This window comes from Phoca vitulina, unplaced genomic scaffold (assembly GCF_004348235.1).
Source record: "Phoca vitulina isolate PV1807 unplaced genomic scaffold, GSC_HSeal_1.0 scaffold23, whole genome shotgun sequence".
NCBI classification, from domain to species: domain Eukaryota; kingdom Metazoa; phylum Chordata; class Mammalia; order Carnivora; family Phocidae; genus Phoca; species Phoca vitulina.
This window is the reverse complement of record NW_022589726.1, coordinates 5,585,558-5,603,545: the sequence shown is the minus strand read 5'-3', so window position 1 is coordinate 5,603,545 and position 17,988 is coordinate 5,585,558. Positions and strand designations below refer to the sequence as shown.

General features: G+C 42.1%; 1 protein-coding gene across 3 annotated transcripts in view; it reads right to left on the bottom strand.

Annotated features, from left to right (window-relative positions):
• MDM1 (Mdm1 nuclear protein) overlaps window positions 1-5,776 on the bottom strand; it is a 32,752-nt gene extending 26,976 nt beyond the window's left edge. For all 3 annotated transcript variants that reach the window (XM_032420957.1, XM_032420959.1, XM_032420958.1), the window contains exons 1-3: window positions 5,639-5,776; window positions 4,534-4,648; window positions 663-1,036 (exon numbers count right to left, since the gene is read on the bottom strand). In XM_032420957.1, the coding sequence (XP_032276848.1) occupies window positions 663-1,036; window positions 4,534-4,648; window positions 5,639-5,656 (507 nt within the window). In that variant the 5' untranslated portion in view covers window positions 5,657-5,776. The remainder of the gene's footprint in view (window positions 1-662; window positions 1,037-4,533; window positions 4,649-5,638) is intronic.
• Between the last annotated feature and the right edge of the window lie 12,212 nt (window positions 5,777-17,988).

The window sequence follows — 17,988 nt, the reverse complement described above, 5'->3', positions numbered from 1 at the left end:
TGATTCTACTGTGCCCCCCTGGTTTTCGCAACAAGCCACGGATTCTTCACTTCTGAATGCCTCTCCGTGGTTCTGGTGGACAAGAAATGCAGAAGCAGTGGACTGAAGAAAAACATGCGAGGCAGAGAGATGTCTGCACAGGTCCCTGCAGCCTAAACTTATGTGCTTGCAGGGACCTTCCACTGGCCAGGTGTGACATAAGAGAGCAGAACTCCAAGATCTTTGAGATCCAGCCAGAACTGCCTTGCCTTTTGCATTTTGTCAATTGTGATTCTGTTTGTTGACACAATAAGAAATTGAAAAGGGCCTAGGTAGAAGTCAGCTCACCAGCCCTGCCAGAGGTAATGGCCTACTACTCTCCCTCTCTGTCTCAATTTGATCTCTCCCTTAGGACTGTGGTGCTGATACAAGATGAATAAAATCCAGAGGCAGGCTGTCCATCCAATGAAGAGATATCTTAGTATAACCAGTACAAAATGGCAACTCTTAAGAATAGAATTCCCAATAACTAAAGTCAACAGTCTCCTAACTACTCTATAAGACATTAGATAAGAAAACAACAATGGAAAATTTTTAGGCACAAAATGTAGTATTACTGAAATGATGATGAAATTTACAAAGAATGCTATGCTTTCCAAAAGAAATACAGTGAATATACCTACCCCGTTATCTACATTTTCTGAATGCAGCTTGGTAGAATGCTGCAGGTCCTCATTTTCATTAACTGGTATATGGTTTGCTATTATATCTGCATCATTTTCCACAATATCTGAAGCCCCTTCAGCTCTGGAGTCTGTAGAATGAGATCTGGTTCTTTTGGGAACCCTGGAGGCTTCTAGTGCAAGAACGCTTTCTTGGTTAACATCATCTTTTTGTTCTGCCTCCTGTGGTTCTGTTATTTCTGGGGCTTCAGGTTTTGGGGATACAACCACATCGTTCTCTGAGATCGCTCCATTCCACTCAAGAGATTTTGAAATCTGTGCATCATGATAAGGGACTCTTCTTTTTGAAATAAAACTTGGCTCTCTTGTGATTCCTACAAAATATAGTGTAAAAAAATTGCAGCTACTGAAGTATAAGGTTACAAAGACAATTTTTCATAACATTTATGAGAGAAGAAATGGAATTGAAAATTCAGGTGAGACACAATGTCCTTCAAGTTGCAGGATACAAAAAAAATAGGTATAGTTTGTCAACATAAAATCTTTAACTTTGCTTTTAAAAAAAAGTACTGAAAGTTTGACATGGAAAAAATTAAAAATTGGGATCACAGTGTTCGAGTTATCCTAACATAAGTCACCAGAATCGCAACGTGACAGGCCTGCCAAGCGATGCAGGACATGTTGCCTCCGTTTCAATTACCTTCCTGTGCTACTTAACAGAACAATGGGCCCTAGTATTGTCAAAATTTGGAACTTTTCACAAAGCTTCTCTTATGCACAGTAGACCAAGAAGAGAAGGGATGAGATGTCATTATGCTGGATCTTGGTTCTACATTTGCCTTGATTTCCTGAGAATTAAAGAGAATGAACCCTTTTAACAGGAGCTAAGATACTAGTTCTCTATATTTCTGTCTGGCAAGCAAATATCCAAAAAACTTAACCTTCTACCCAAGTAAGAGGAGCTCTTTGGAATGACAGCCACCGAGATACTGTCCTAGTTTGGGGCCATTCTTTAAATAGAAGGCTGTGCAGGGTGGGGAAGAAAGAATAAGACTAGAGGGAAGGAGAGGGAAGGTGAATCAAAAATCTGGCATGACATAAAACCCACAGTTCTTTAGCCTCTGTGACAGATGTTTTGGCCATTGAACCCAGGGTCCCCACTCTTACAACACTTCCCTAGTCTAGTGGCCTTCAAACTGGGTGCATGCATGTGTCTGGAGGCACACGGAGACATTCTGGGGGATAAGCAGAAATGGGCCACTTAAGGAATCATTTTGCAGATCCTAACTCTATATGCACTGTTTCCCAACATTGGTCTGCCTGAGAGCTGCACCTGCCATCTTCAGTCTTCATTCCCATCCCCCCCTTTCCCACTTCGCAAAAGACACACCTCTCAGCCAGCCCCAAGGAACAAAAAATTCTCCTAGGTGTGGAGGATAAACAAAGAGACAATTCAAGAAAGTGTACTACTGAGAATATCTGACAGCAAAGCAAAGAAGGCAGAGACTACAAATAACAAAGAAACAGTGCCTTATTTCATCCAGGTCCACACCTTTCCCACCTACCTATCTTAGAATTAAAATTCAGGAGTAAGAGGGTTGTCACGTGAAACGAATAGATATTAACATATGTTAACACATTTATAGGAATTGAAAAACAAAGTTAGACTTTTTTCTCAAAGAAAATAATTCTTTTTTTTTAAAGATTTTATTTATTTATTTGGGAGAGAGAGTGAGAGAGAGCATGAGAGGGGAGAGGGTCAGAGGGAGAAGCAGACTCCCCACTGAGCAGGGAGCCCGAGGCGGGGCTCGATCCCGGGACTCCAGGATCATGACCTTAGCTGAAGGCAGTCGCTTAACCAACTGAGCCACTCAAGCGCCCCTCAAAGAAAAGAATTCTAATTTGCCTGATTAGTTTGCCAATGAGGACTGACTTTACCAATTATATGATGAACATTTACCAAAAATTGAATGAGCTACACTGGCAGCTCCAAAGTTTTAACAAAACATATGTGAAACATATGCACAATATTCAATATGCCAGAAATCATATCCTTTGAAACTATTTGTTACACTTATGATTAAAAACATTAAATATCTACTTAAAAATATGAAAGGATATAAAGACTTTCTAAACTCTCTTAAGGGATATGAAAGCAAAAAAGTTTGAAGACCATTGCCCTAGACTTCCCTCTGCTTTAACACAGAGAGAGGCTTCTGGTAGAATAGCAAAATGAAAGGGGAAGATTCTCAAATGGTCTGCCCTTCTCTTGCAGCATCAGCAAAAATACACTAAGGGGAAAAAATACACTACATTAACAGAACGTCCAGCCGATCCTAGGTAAAACTGTTGTTATTCCTTGCTGGTCTCCCACCTCCCTTTCTGAACATCCTGGAGTTCTCACTCTGCCCTTCCCCTTTACTTAATATTCCCCATTAATATACCTCCCCTAGACCGTTCCTGCCTTCATAATGTACCATACTCCAAATGTTGCTGATCTAAGCTAAAATGTTATGGGGGCAACAATCTGGTTAACCAATTCCCCAGTGTCATAATAGGCCATAAGTGGGATATCTACACTTTAAGATTTACTTTGGATTAATCTAATGGAGCCTCAAATTTGTAGAATTTTGAGTCATTTGGAGGATTCTGAGCACCACCTTGTCCAAGAAGCAGGGACATCCAGTGTTTGAAGTCAGGCTCTGGGTAAAGGATCCTGATGCTTCAGAGGAACCCAGAGCCACCCACTCTAGCCCACTCTTCTTTTTGTTCTCCAAATCTAATCCTGGAAACACTCTTCTCATTTTACTAATTTCCTAGGCTTAGGAAAATGATGCTTATTTCCCATTATGTCTTTTTTTCTCCTGGTTTCAAATATCTAATATTTGGGGGACATATATATATCACACTTCAAGCACTCTCAGATGTGGGGCCCTAAGCACTCATCTGTATATATGCATCTGGCCCTTAACAGGCAATATCTCATTTAATCCCTCCCAGCAATCTTGTGCAATGGGCTTCCTAAACCCCACTTGGTAAAACAGGCCAAATTTGCCCAAGGTCATGCAGCTAATGTGCATTCAAAGTCACTTTTCTTCATTTATTCAAACACTAGTTTTAATAAGGACTAGAGTGTGTCAAGGCTGTGTGTCATCTACTAGGCAGGAAGATAGACAGAGCCCTTGCTTAGAGATCTTATATTCTAGCAAGGGAGAATGAAACAGGCAGGTAGAATAAAGTCAGTCTGCTTATTTTCCCCTTTACCATGCTCTGGGAAACCTTTGCCCAGGACTCTGACTTCCCTGGGATACCAGGAGGAAACACGTGTGATGACAAAAATACAGCCTCCAAACTCATAGGCTTTCCACTAAAAAAGACTTGATTTCAAATCATGGTTTTGCCACTTACTATGAAGTTTCAGCAAGCTACTTCATCTAAGTTTCCCTTTCTCAAGACCTTGGGAGTACACCTCCCCAGGTTTGTCTGCTCTCAGCTTTCACGTGTCAGCTCAAATATCACCTCCTCAGAAAGGCCTTTTTTGACCACTGAAGCTAAAGTGTATTCCCTCCAATGCAGCCCTCCCCCAAGTTATCTATAGGCTACCCTATAACAACCTGAAATCGCCTGGTTAATTTACTGAGTTACTTGTTTACTGCTTTTCCCTACAGTTAGAGTCTTTGTCTGATTCAAGGCTATCTCCCTAGAAGCTGGGAATAGTCGTGGCCTATAGGAAGCCCTCAATAAATATTTGTTAAACAAATGGGTAAGGCAACCTGGCCAACTGAACAAAGCTTCACAATTTTTAAGCATTTTGCAAACTTAACCCCAAGGTTTATTTAACCTATAATGACTATTAGTTTGTTCAACTTACCTAATTGATCTGATCTAAGTCCAGCCCATGGGTACCTTCTCCCCACTGAGGGATTATAGGACTCTGACAAATAGGACTTTTTCCACAGAAAGTTTCTCTGGTATTCACTCAGCCCCTGTAATACAAAAGACAATTTGAGTACAATGCAATTAATGAACGTTGCTTTAAAGAAGACATCAGTAAAAATAATTTCTGAACCACTACAGAGTTGAAAGTCTTGAGATTGATAAACACAGAAGAACTCCTTGATAACAGCTACCGTTTATCCAGCCCCATGCTAAGCAGTTCACACGTATTCTATCCTTTAATCCTCACAACCACCTGAGGCAGATGCTAGCAGGAATCTGAGGCTCTGAGCAGTCACCTTTTTGCTGGGTGTCTGAGTCCAAAGCCTGGGCTCTTGTCTGATAACAGGTGACAATCCAAATCCTCATCATATAATTATCCTAATTAAGTTCTCAATTGAGTATGACACCTTGTACCTTTCGAAATTTTGGAAAGTCAACCAAAGAAAAATTCCCCTCCCATTCTGGATACAAGCCCTTAAGTTAAAAGAATAAAACAGGGTTTGTGAAATGCTGTGGCCAACTGTTACACTGATGGGTGCCTGACAGCTACCACCTACCTGAAACTTATGCACAACTATGAACAATGTGTATTTCTTACACCCTATCTTTACATTGTCAAGGTCCCATTTCTCAATCCTTTAAAAGACACAGGCACTTTAAAGTTTTAAAGGGTAGGCAGGGGGCGGGGGTTAAAGGATAAGCTGTGAGATGGGGCCACAGGTGTCCCAATCTGAAGCCACTTGAGATCTCATTACAAAGTGCCCTCCTTCCATCTCCACTCCCGTGTCCTCCAAAATCAGTCTCTTTCAACACCATCTAACTCTCCCACACTGCAACTTGGAAGTGTGTGTGAGCGGAGAGGGAGCTAGGTGGAGGAGCCAAGCATCCTCCAGGATCGTGACTGGCAAGCTCGGGAGCTGGCAGGCTCTGCGGGGCCCAGGAGCGCCGCGCAGAAAGCCAGCGAGGCCCCCGCGCCCCGCACCCGCCCCGCCACGACTTCCCCCAGCAGCCTTCAGATCCGGAGACCACGGCCTCACCTTGAAGCGCACCGGCATGTCGCCCGGTGCTGGAGCCCCCGCCACTCCGACAGTTAACGGGACAAAAAGCCCCGAGGGGGCGGGGCGACAACAGTCGGTTCCCTAGCAAAATCCTCGGCCTGGCGTCCCCGACTACGCGCCGGCGCACTCCGGGCTTTCCTCCTTGAGCCCTGTCGCTCTGCCTTTCCCCGCCCACTCTGAGGCCTAAGAACCAATAGAGACTCGGAGAACTTCTTGCGGTCGTTAAGATTCGACCAATCAGTGCCAGAAAGAGAGACGCCCGCCTCCCGTGACAAATCCCGGGGACTAACAGAAATGGCGGGCGGAAGACTGGCCAATAAGGCTCCCGGAACCGGGGTGGGTGGGGCCCACCAGAGGGAGCTTCGTCCTGGGGGGGAGCTCCGCCGCTCCGGGTATTGCGGGTTTTGTGTGACAATGGGTCTACCGGCTGGTGGGATTCGTGTGTCGCGGGCCTCGCTGGGCCGAGTTCGTGATGTCATAAAACATGAAGGTGTGTTCTTAATTCCAGATCTGTGACGAAACCGAAATGTTTCTTTTTCTGATATGAAAATGTTCAGGTCTATTCTCCTGAATACCCGTTCTTCTGACAGCCATGTTACACTACTTACTGTCACATCGGCAAGGGGTCGGCAAAAAATAAATATTGCTTAGGCAGGCCAAAAAAATTTTTTTAGTAACTCTTGAAAGAGAAACTGCTTACGTCCAGTGATGTTCTTGCGTCCAGTTCTCCCACTACCCCGCCCCCACCGAAAAACATGCACATAGAGCTCTTATGTTAGAAAACATGAATGATGCTTGTGTCAACTTCCAAAGCTTCAGCGTTGTCTCTCCTCTCACTCATTTTAAAAAATAAAATTCCATCTGATTTTAATAGACTGTTGCCATCATCATCAATAAATATTTCTCCAGATTCTACCATTGACAGAACACTGTGCTGACTCTGAGAATGGGAAAGAAATAAATTGTCCAGACAGTTGTCTAATATACTTGCAGAGAATGAACATCTATTTATTCAATAATAGTATAATGTTTCATGTACTAAATTTTCAAATGATAGGTATAATAATAAGGGCTATAGGAGTTGGAGGAGGGAGTTGTCCTTAAGGGCAGAGATGATTAGAAGAAGCCTCAGGAAGAAATATTCAGACTCAGCCTTGAAGATTACAAGGACTGAAATAAGTAAAGAGGAAAACGGGACCATCAAAAGGCAGATGTCTGAATGGAATGCTGCCAGGCTTCTTTCAGGAACAATGAAAACAGTGCCTTTACTTTTGTCATTTGTTGACTGAAGAAAAGTATGCCCTCTTTTAAACTTTCAAATATTAATAGCAGTCCTTGATGCTCTAAGCATTTTCTGCAAAGCCTTGTGTTCCTGAATCCTAATTGATGTCTCTGTTCTTCTTCACCATCACGGAGATACTTAAAAATTCATTTGAAGGAGGCACCTGATATCTGAAACAAAGAGAATATTAAATTAGCCCCTATGTGGCCATGCATCCAGGGGGCCCTTGATAAATGTTAATTGGTGATGACAGCATCTCTGTCGTGTAAATTAAGAATGGCACAAACAAGACACGGTGGAACATAAAACAAAGGTCCTCTGCAGGAAAACAGCCCAGATCTTACAGAGTAGGAAAAACACAACTCTGGTTGTATACACAATTTTGTTACCACATAATGCTGAGGTGAAATCAGCAAAAGCAAGCATGTAGAACGTAGCCTGTCTGCTAAACAAGGGCCATGATAACTGCAGTAGAGCTCTACTGAGCAGGGAATAAATGACAAGAACAGCAGAGGGTAAAAATAACTGAGTCATAACCTGGGTTTGCTGAGATGGGTTATAAGGATTCAAAGAAGAGTACTTTATTTTGTTATTTGTAAATGAAAGCCCACTCAAGCTAATGAGGCAAAGACGTGGAAATGAAAAAAAAGGGACAACCTTAGTAAATGAGAGTTTGTAGCCTGTGTTTTACCAGCCTTTACGCTCTCTACTACCACAGGAAACAGACCCAGTACCTGCAGTGTTCCACCCAAGAGTTCTGGGGAGTCCCTAGGAGGTGTTTCACATGTGCTTACAGCTAGCACATATGGTATGCTGGGCAACACTGCCTCAAATTCCAATAGCCACACGTCTGTATGTGTCACTCTTGCTGCTGGCCACCACAGCCACATTTGCTGAGTACTGAGTCTCCACTGGGCACAGCATGAAGCCTCCTCAGACCGCCCCACCCTGCTGGTGATCTGTGACAAGGCACCTCTCTCCCATTTTTGTGTTACCCTCTATTAAGTGAGTATCAAAGTGTCTTAGAGGGCTTTTCCATTTGTATTTTAGCCTTCCTTCTCTCCAAAGGGAATTCCATGGAGTCTGAGCCAGAAAGTAATCCTCAAGTGATATGTTTCATTCTGTGTCAATCTATGACCTTCTATTCTAGACGTGCTTCTCTCTTCCACCGACCAAGGCTCTCTTACTAGGACAAGGGTGTCATACCTGCCTCCCTCTTCCCTTTGTTGATTTCTCTATTTCTCATGCAATTAGATTTCTCTTTATTACCTGTGAGAGATTAAATTAGTACCACCTCTATGAAGGACAATTTGGCAATCCTTTTGACCCAGCGATTCTACTTTTATAACTTTATCTTACAAATATACTTGCCCATATGTGAAAAATATTTAAGGTTGTTTACTGCATTGTTTAGAGTAACAAAAATTGGAAACAATTTAAATGTCCATCCTAGTTAAATATATTATGGTTGCTCCAGGGCCCAGAGCAAGAACAGGCTATGCAGCAGGTCCACGTGACAGTGCAGGCTGCTCTGCTCCTTGGGACTTCCAACCCAGCAGATCCAGCTGGGTCAGACCCGCTTCAGGTGTCAAATATTACATCCATCAGGGTCTGGCTGGGAAAACAGAAACTACTAGAGGCATTTCAAGAAAGAAAGCTTACTATAAACTGTTGGTTAATGAGTTATTGGAGAACTTAGAAAAACTGAAAGGAGAAACTGAGGATAGTAATTCCAGAAAGCAGCTCATACCCCTGAGGTTAGAAGAGCAGAGGAAAATGTTGATGTTACTGGAACACAGGGGTTTACCCTAGAAGCTTCAGGGAGTTGGCCAGACCTCTGAGAAGGGTCACTGCCCAGCTGGTACTGGTGCCTCTTAGGGAACAAAGTGAGGCTGCCTCTGGGAATGACAGGGAGAAAGGAAGGAAGGAAGGAAGGAAGGAAGGAAGGAGAGAAAGAAAGAAAAAGGAAGAAAGAAAAGAGAAAGGAAGGAAGGAAGAAAAGAAGGAAGGAAGGAAGAAAAGGAAAAGTTGGCAACCAGCTGCTGCCATGGAAGAAAAGGTCATCATTAAGATGCTGCTGAGAGCTATGTGAGCAAAAGCGAGCATTCCCGTCTCTAGTGTTAGTTAGTTAGCAGGGTCCAAAGGGTCTGCAGAGCCCAAAAGGTAAAATTGGAAGTGAGAGACTGTAACTTGTTAACTTCCACCCATCCAACCCTTAAAAAGAAAGAAGCATTTTTTAATGAGCTAACATGGAAGGAGTTAAAAAAAAAAAAAAAAAAGCAAACTATAGACATGTGTATAGTATACCATCAGTTGGGATAAAAGAAAGACAAAGAAAGAAAAAATGATGTTATATAATAGCATCATTCACAGGCACTTGTTCCCTCACTCATGAGTCTAACTCTATTAGCAGCAGCTATGAAGATGAAGAACATTTCATTCAACTTACTTATAAATACATGGAAACTTTAAGGTATTGGTAGTTACTATGGCTATTCTCTTTACATAAAATAACTCCATTAACCCTTTCTAGATTCACTTTGATTTACATATATTGCAATAAGTCTGTTGCTTCTTTTAGAGACAAAGGCATATCAAAATCCTTTAAAAACAACTTTTATTTGCACTTAAAATATAAATATGCTACCTATTCTATTAAAAACAGGAAGTCAATCACTTCACAAATCTAACAATCTCTCATCATTTTCTTGGCAGCAATTGAAACATTGGAGAATTTGTACTTGTATTCGAATTTATGTTTGTGTTGAATCTGTATGTGCCTCTAACCATATTTTTATTTTACAAACGAAAATGTATTACATATAAGCAGAACACTGGTATACAAAAGGGTTGAGGAAAGAAAATACAAAGATGAGTAAGACACAGCGCCTGCCTTCCAATCTGATTACAGTCAAATGAGGGAACAGACGCATACACAAAGAGCTCAGGAAAGGATAGAAAGAATGATTCCAGGAAGGGGCTAAAAGTGAGCACTCAGGTATTCTGAAGATGCTTTTAAATCCAGTGCCAGAAAGTTTGAGCCAAGACTGGAGACTAAAGAACAGACAGGATAAGACAGCTGCTTTTAAGTTACATCCTGGGAAACACCTGATCTAGAGGACCTTTCACTTTCCCTTTTGTTCTGCCCTAGGTAGCTGAATCCAGGGCAGAACTAACATTTGCTCAAGATTGGGTCCCAAAAAGGTAAGTTACTTGCTCTCTGTCGTCTTTTTTTCTCTTGTTGCTTCAGAAATCAGAGTAATGCTGTTTTAGTAACCACCATTCCATCAGCGCAGTGATTCATCCACATTGTGTTTGCATATATGTAATTTTTTTTCTCAGATACCTTGCAAGGTAACTGAAATTCCAGTTTCGAGGCTTAGTAATGCTCTTGAGCTCTGTCACTTCCTCTTGGGTCATATTTACATGGGCTTTCCTTGGTAAATCTTGATCTCAGTCTCTGCCAAAAAGCAATCAGTCTGACAGCCGCTTTCTTTGGCATTTTTCCATCAGTTTTAACTGCTTTTTCCTCACATGAATGAATTTCTGATTGCACAACTGAAAAGAAAAATGACAAAATTAAATCAATGGATTCTGTCTCAGAAGCAAAATTGCTTATACTTCACATTAGTGTCACTAAGAATCAAATAAACAGGGTGTGTGATTAAGACTCACCAATGAGCCAGGAGCAATTTATCCTCCAGACTTTTCGCCATGGGATGCCTTTGTTGACAAAGAAGTGTCTGGCTTTTGAATCAATGGGGCACCTTTGGGAGGGACTCCAGGTTCTCTTGACAACATGTACTTTTTTTTTTTTTTTTTGGTGAGCTCGAGGGACACCTAACCTTACAAGGCCATGACTGAATAAAGAAAGTGATTCTTAGTAAGGCTTAAGCCACTGCAAGCCTCACATACCATAATAATATGTTGTGCCTCTGCTGAACAAGACACAGAGAACAAAATACGAAGGCACAAAATTCTTTTCACTTTAATGCCTTCACTGTTGATGATTCTGTGATCTAAAAATTGCCTTCCCTTTTCTTCAGTGATTATTGTCTTAAATCACCATCTGTATCAAAGTATCCACAGGGACACAGGTTTTTCTAGAATTTCTAACTCTGTAGATTGGGAAGCATTAATTCTCTGACCACTTAAAATCAGACGTCATGTCTTAAGGTCAGGTGAGAGGACACTGTCTTCCTAAGAACCTTCTAAATCCATACCCTACACCAAAATAAATTTTGAAATATTCTTTTATCACATAGTGTATAGGCACCTTAAGAACTTCAGGTCAAGACCAAATGCCTGTTATTATTCCTTCTGAAATCACTGTTCTATTAGTAATGTTATATCAGATATCAAAAAGGGAGTAAGAATTTTTCAAAACATAAATCAGTTTTCCTCTCCTTAGTGACTTATAATTGTTGGTTCCCTTTAAAACTTATTCATTTGGGTTTTGCTGGAACAATGAGTTCATAAAATCTTAGTACTATGTTGTTCATCCTTCAGTCTCTCAACTTCTGGTAATTGAATTAATAATGTTCGACCCTACAGAGAATGATATACCCAATTGTAAAATACTGCACATATGAGTTTAAAGAAATTGTTTCAATATCACTGAGCACAACTTACAGAATAAGGTTTAGGAATCATGCTCGTTAAAGTTCATCATAGCTGTGGCAGATACTGAGGCTGACACTGCAAATCCACTCCAACCTTCTCATGTACTATGGAAATTAGAAAGTTGAAAGTCCCTTTGACACTAGGCCCCTTTGCAGCTGAATGTCAGGTGTAACTTACACTTTGCTGATGAGAAGCACTTGCATAAACTGAATTAGATGGGAGAAAGGCAAAGCACAGGAACCTGTTGTGATGGTGTAAGTCATGGCCGGAGCGGCAGGAGCGTGGTTCTCATCGGGCAGCTCCAGCAGCAGCTGCCTGATCACTGCAGCAGTGACAGAGTTCCGGAGCCAGGGTTTACAGCAGTGGCTTATTAACTTAGCCAGGAATTTCCTGGTTCAACAACTCCTGGCATTAGTGAGTCTATTCTGTGATGTGGCCCTAGAATTTACTTCTTCTGCCTTCCCAAGGATTCTGTAAGCCACTTTGTGCCAGTCATCTATTACCACAATAATGCTGTATAACAAACACCCCCCCCCCAAATGCGGTGGCTTGAAACAATAACCATTTATATTGCTCATGAATCTGTGGGTCAGCTAGCCAGTGCTAGGAGTCTAAGTTGAGCTTGGCTGACCTCACTGAGCTTGCTCAAGTATTTGTGGTCCACTGATGGGGACTTTAGAAGCTGGCTGGTCTCAGATGACCTCCGCTAGGACAACTCTCACTGCTCCTTCACCTTCCAACAGGCCAGCCTGGATTATTCTCATGGGAGAGGAAGGTACCAAGCGGGAGAGCAAAGTGTGCAAGGTCTTTTGAGGATTAGGTTTAGAAACAGCACACCATCACTTCTGCTGCATTCCATTGGCCAAAACAAGCCAAAAGGCCAGCCTGGATTCAGGAGGTAGGGAAATAGACTCAATCCCTTGATGGGAGGAGTTACAAAGACAAATTGTAAAGGAGGAAAGAAAATGTGGGGCTGTTATTACAATAAATCTGTCTCAACACTGAATACCCTGGAAATACCCTCTCTGCTTTAAATGGCTGAATAAATTATGTTCTCTGCAGTTTAACTCTGGTGGGTTATACATATGCATGTATCTCCATTCCCTCTAAAAATGCTATAAAATGACAGTAAATGAATAAAACTGATATAAATTGGTGAGGTCAGAGAGAATGGCAGAGGAGACAACTGCAAAATAGAGATGTCAACAAATACTGGTGATAGGGAGAACAGAGTCTGTTGCAGGCTAGGCTCTGTGGGAAACAGACCCCAAGCTGAAGTTGAATGTGCTGAATGTTTATTAGTGAGGCCTCTTAGGACCAACACTTGTGAAAGGGAGCGCACAGCAGCAGGATGGGGTAGAAGAAGTCAGGCTTCAAGGCAGGCCTGACAACAACTTCAGCTAACCCCATGCGGAGTCCACAACTGAAAGGGCCTGTCAGCCCTATCCTCTGCTGGGCCTTAGGAAGGGCACAGCCTTGGGGAAGGTGGTTCCCTGCAGCAGAGGTAACAGCACAGGGCACAGACAGTAACAGCCGCAACGATCCTTCCCTGAAGTGGGACACGGACAAATGCATCACTGTAAGCATGTTCCTACTAAGTAAACAAAACAAACAAACAAAAACATGCATGTGAAGCCATAGGCGAAAATATCTCTGTTCCCATGGGGAGCCAGTCTCAATATAGCTATTAGAGCGTGAGTCCCCAAACCTTCAAGAGTGAAGGAGGGTACCTGTCAGCCCTGGTGCCCTTAGTTCTGGTTCAGAATGCCTAGAGACAAAACACCGGACCTGGATCTCATGGTGCCCTGTCCCTTCCCTAGACTGTCTGCTCTACCTTACCATGTCGTGGTTCGCTTTGCTCCTGCATCAGGCCACCCACAGCCTTGTGCTTCCGGAGATTCTGCCTGTGTTGGTGCCAGGCAGACAGGAAAGCCAGATGCAGGGGCCAGCAGGACATTCTGCTTATGAATTTCACAGGCAAAGTGTGGGAATTGGAGCTAGAGAGGAGCACAGGAACCCCTATCTTAGAGAGGAGCAAAAGAAAAAGACACTGGACCTGAGGAACTGGCCTAGGACTTGCCTTTTTATCTATAGGTAAATCAAACTCACATTAAAAAAAAATTGTCAGTACTAGTGAACCAAGAAGAGAAAAAAAAATATTGACTCCCTAAAATTAATTCCAATTACAATCATTTATAAACTGGCTGCTACCATTTATACGTGAATACCATAGAGCACAATAACAAGCGTCCATGTCATAAAGGGTTTGTTCAGTAAATTGATTGGAAAGCTAAACTTTCCACTATATGGACAGCCGTTAGGGTTTGTTACTTCTTCCTTGTGATCCAAGGCTCACCCCATAACCCTGGAGGACACACGAGCCAGAGGCAACTCCATTCTCTCCTGATGAAAGAACACTCTGTGGAACAAATCATGTTTCAAATAAATGTTCTCTTTACAATATAAGCCACTTTCTTCTTTGAATTGTGATGTTCTCTTGATCATGGGCTTTTATTGTTAAGAAAGCAAGGGTCCATTTCCAGTACATGCTTCACCTCAGCCAAATGCAGTGAAATGTGTGCAAATACTTTGTGAATTGGCAAACATTATAGAAATGTGAACAGTTCCTGGTATTAGGTGTTAAGAATGGTCTCCTTTTGTACCATTTTGTACCACTCCTCATCTTTGGTCTTCCTAAACAGTGGAACTCATGCAGTTTAACATTACTAATTAGTCTCCAATTTATTGTGAACAATACCTTTTCTGATTATTATTATTTTCATCTAATATTTATTGAGTACTCATTACATGTCTTAGGACTGTATATCCCAGATCAGAATGGTTTCATTAGGGAAACAGGGCCACTGTAAATAGTATAGGAATAAAGGGCTTCATATAGAAATGATGGCTTACATAGATATGAGAGGAGTTGGTGGAGTAAAGGTCTAGAAGGTGGCGGCCAGAGGAGTGGAGAGTCACTGATGTGTTCAGTCTGAAGTCCTAGAGTGTGAATGGAGAGACTCAGCTCATGGGGCATGTCCCAGAATCCTGCAGTAGCTACAGAATGCTGTGAGCCTCTGTGGCCGGTGAAGCCCTAATGAGCCTAAGCAACTATTATCCCAGAAACAATGGTCGCCCTTCACTTTTGCCTTCCAAGTCTTGCACAAGTCACAAACTAAAAGTCACTCACAAACTCCAACCCGGAACCATGTAGGAAAGGAGATTCTGGGAAGTTCCAGATATTCTGGTAGTTTCCAGCCTTAGATAGGAATAATACTGGTGGTGCCAAGTTACCATCAGGCAATGCAGCACACAGACAATAGAAACAAGTGTTACTATTAACACTTTTTGGCAGTTAAAATGCTAAAATGTTTAATGACTTGCCTGAGGTCACATGCTAATAGATGGCAGAGCTAAAACTCAAAACCCAGGTCTGTCTGAGACCTATGATCATAACAACTCTTATTTAATGGCCCTTCAAAATCTATAAATACTGATTATCCGTCATAATATTTAATATTATTTCCTGTCCCTGTGAGAGCCAGAGGCATATGTTTCCACTATTCTAGAACACTGTGGTTAAGAGATACAGATCTCAGGACTAAAGTGATGTGTCAGGGATGCAAGTCGTCTTTGGGGCCGAGCTGAGACATTTCTGCTGCCCAAGGTAGCATGGGTTCAGCAGCTTACAGAGCTACATTATCAGGAAGTCTCATTTCTTCCTCTGGCTGGAAAAAAATTAATGCCTATACCCCTTAATTCTCCCATCCTTTCTACATGCTGTGACCTACACCACGATACCTTGAACCCGCCTTTTGGGAGAGAGGAAAGGATATACTTTCCATTACTCAAGCCGAGTGAAAAGAGCTTCCAGGGAACATTTGGAGATCTTGACAAATGTTCCTTGGACTCTGTGAAACAGAAAGGCTATTATCTAATTCCTGCCTGGGGACACACAATGGTGAGAGATTACAGCTAGAATTGCTGGTTTAATAGCAGAATGACAAGAGGTGGGTGCATTAGGAATAAACTACATTTCTGCCCACAGTAGGGCAAAAACATCTGAGTTTCCTTGTGGCAAAGTTGGACAGATGAGAGGGAGTCAACCTGCGGTCATGTTCGCTCCTACCTCAGAGTATTGCCTGGAGGGGAAATGTGACCCGCAGGTGGATTGTCAGAAGTCCAGGTGCTGAGGGTAGGATCATGGTGGCTATTGATGTACAGCCCCACCCACACCAGGGGAGCTGCTGTCAGAGGTCCTCCGTGGGCACACCTCCAAAACATCCCTCAAGGGGAAAAGCCAGCAATTGCGCACCTGCCACCTCAGAGGAAGTCATCAGATTACAGGCTACACAAGCCACAAAAAGTCTTTTTCATTAATCCCCTCTCCTTCTGAGCCTGGCCCTGGAACGATCAGAAGCAGCACCTACAAAACAGGGAAAAGTAGATGGACAAGGTAAAACAAGCAAGTAGAGAAGTCAAGTATGTGTCTGTCTCCAACTGGGCACAGTTGCAGGGCAGTGGGGGCAGAAGGAAAGGAAAAAGAAACTGGATCTGAGTTTTATACTACATGAGGACTTTAAAAACTACCAACTGGAGGCTGTTCTTGTGACTAAAAGTAACCAAGGAAATTTTTTTCCCTATCTACGAGTAACTGAAAAAGTTTGGGTACCAAGATTGCATCCAGGAATGGGATCTAGACGGGAAAGAATGAAGTTGATTTCTGCATGACCCTATTCAGTCCAGCTTGTAAGTAAAAATGATTATACCTATATAATAGGAACAATGGGACAACACGAAAGAACTCTTAGCAACTAAAAATATTATAGCAGCATCTTAAAAATGCCATATAGGCATTAGAAAATAAAGTTGAAGCCACCTCTTGGAAGTTAGATCAAAAAGAAAAAATCCATAAAAAGAAATAAAATAAAATAAAAGCAGTCGTTGAGGAGGTCCAAAATCTGACATTATAGTAGGAGTTTGTAAAAGGGAAAATGGGGAAAAATGTAGAGTAAGAAATTAAAAAAAATTTTTTTCAAGAAATCTTCCCAGAATTGAAAAGATGAGTTTCTAAAATAAAAGTTCTCACCAATCATATGCATTAATTATTCAGCAAATATCTGAAAACACTGTTTTTGTGCTAGGCCCTATTCTAAAACTACAGCAAAGACTAAAGCCAAGGATGTGAGTCCCTGCCAAGGAGCTTGCATCCTACTGGGAGAGACAGGTAATAGACAAAGAAATAATGACATATGTCAGATGGTGACAGGTGTCATTAAGGAAAATAAACCAGGATAAAGGAATATGGAATAATGAGATGGTAGGAAGGGATTGCTATTTTAGGCCAGGTGGTCAGGGAAGGCCTCTCTGATCATGTGACAGTTGAGCAGAGGGAGCGAGAGATGCAGACATGCTGGAAATAGAAGCATAGCAAAAGCAGGATTCTCTGTCCACCATGTTTACTAATGTATCCCACCTGTCTAGAATAGTGCCTGGCTCATAGGAGGCACTCCTATGAAACACTTGTTGAATGAATGAATCGAAGCATAGGGAAAAGCATATGCAAAGGCCATGATACAAAAACATCCTTGGCTTGTTCAAGAATGCCAGCGAAGCTGGAGCAATGGTAGCTTGGGGAGACATAGTAGGTGATGACCTTGTAGGCCACGGCAAGGACTTTGGATTTTATTCTGAGACAGATGAAAATCCATTGCAAGTTTCTAGACATCAGAGTGTCATGATAAAATTGCTGTTGTTAAAGAACTACCCTTGCTTCAATGAGAAGGTAGACTGTAAGGAGGTGAGGTTGGGGGCAGGGGCACCACACTAGTCCAGGCAAACTTATGAGTGGCTTAGAGTAGGGTAGCATGAGTGGAGATAGTGAGAAATTAGCAGATTATTGATAAATCTCAAAGACAGATCACACAAGACTTGCTGCTGAATTAGATGTCATATGTGAGAGAAACAGAGAAGTTAAGGATGAAGCCAAGGTTTTTAGCCACAACAATTAGAAGGATGGAAGGGGACACTGTTAGATGCAGGGTGTGATGTAAGGACCAGATGCAAGGGTGAGAAATGAGAGGTTATTTTGGACTTAAGAGATGCCTACAAGACATACGAGTGGAGATGTCATATGTATCTCTTTCCTAAACAAATAAATTCAGGGGGAAAATGCATATTCAAGTTTGTCCTCCTCAGTGCAATGCATCTATCTCAAGGGCCAGATAAGTGACCAGATTTTAAAGCCCATTTCCAACCCTGAGACCTGACAATCCAATAGTCCTCTCCTCACCGCTGAAGTAAAAGCTATTGATTCTCCCCTTCTATGACGCCTACAGGATCTTTCCTTCCCCACATGTATTCCTTGCATTTTTTTTAAAGATTTTATTTATTTGACAGAGAGACAGTGAGAGAGGGAACACAA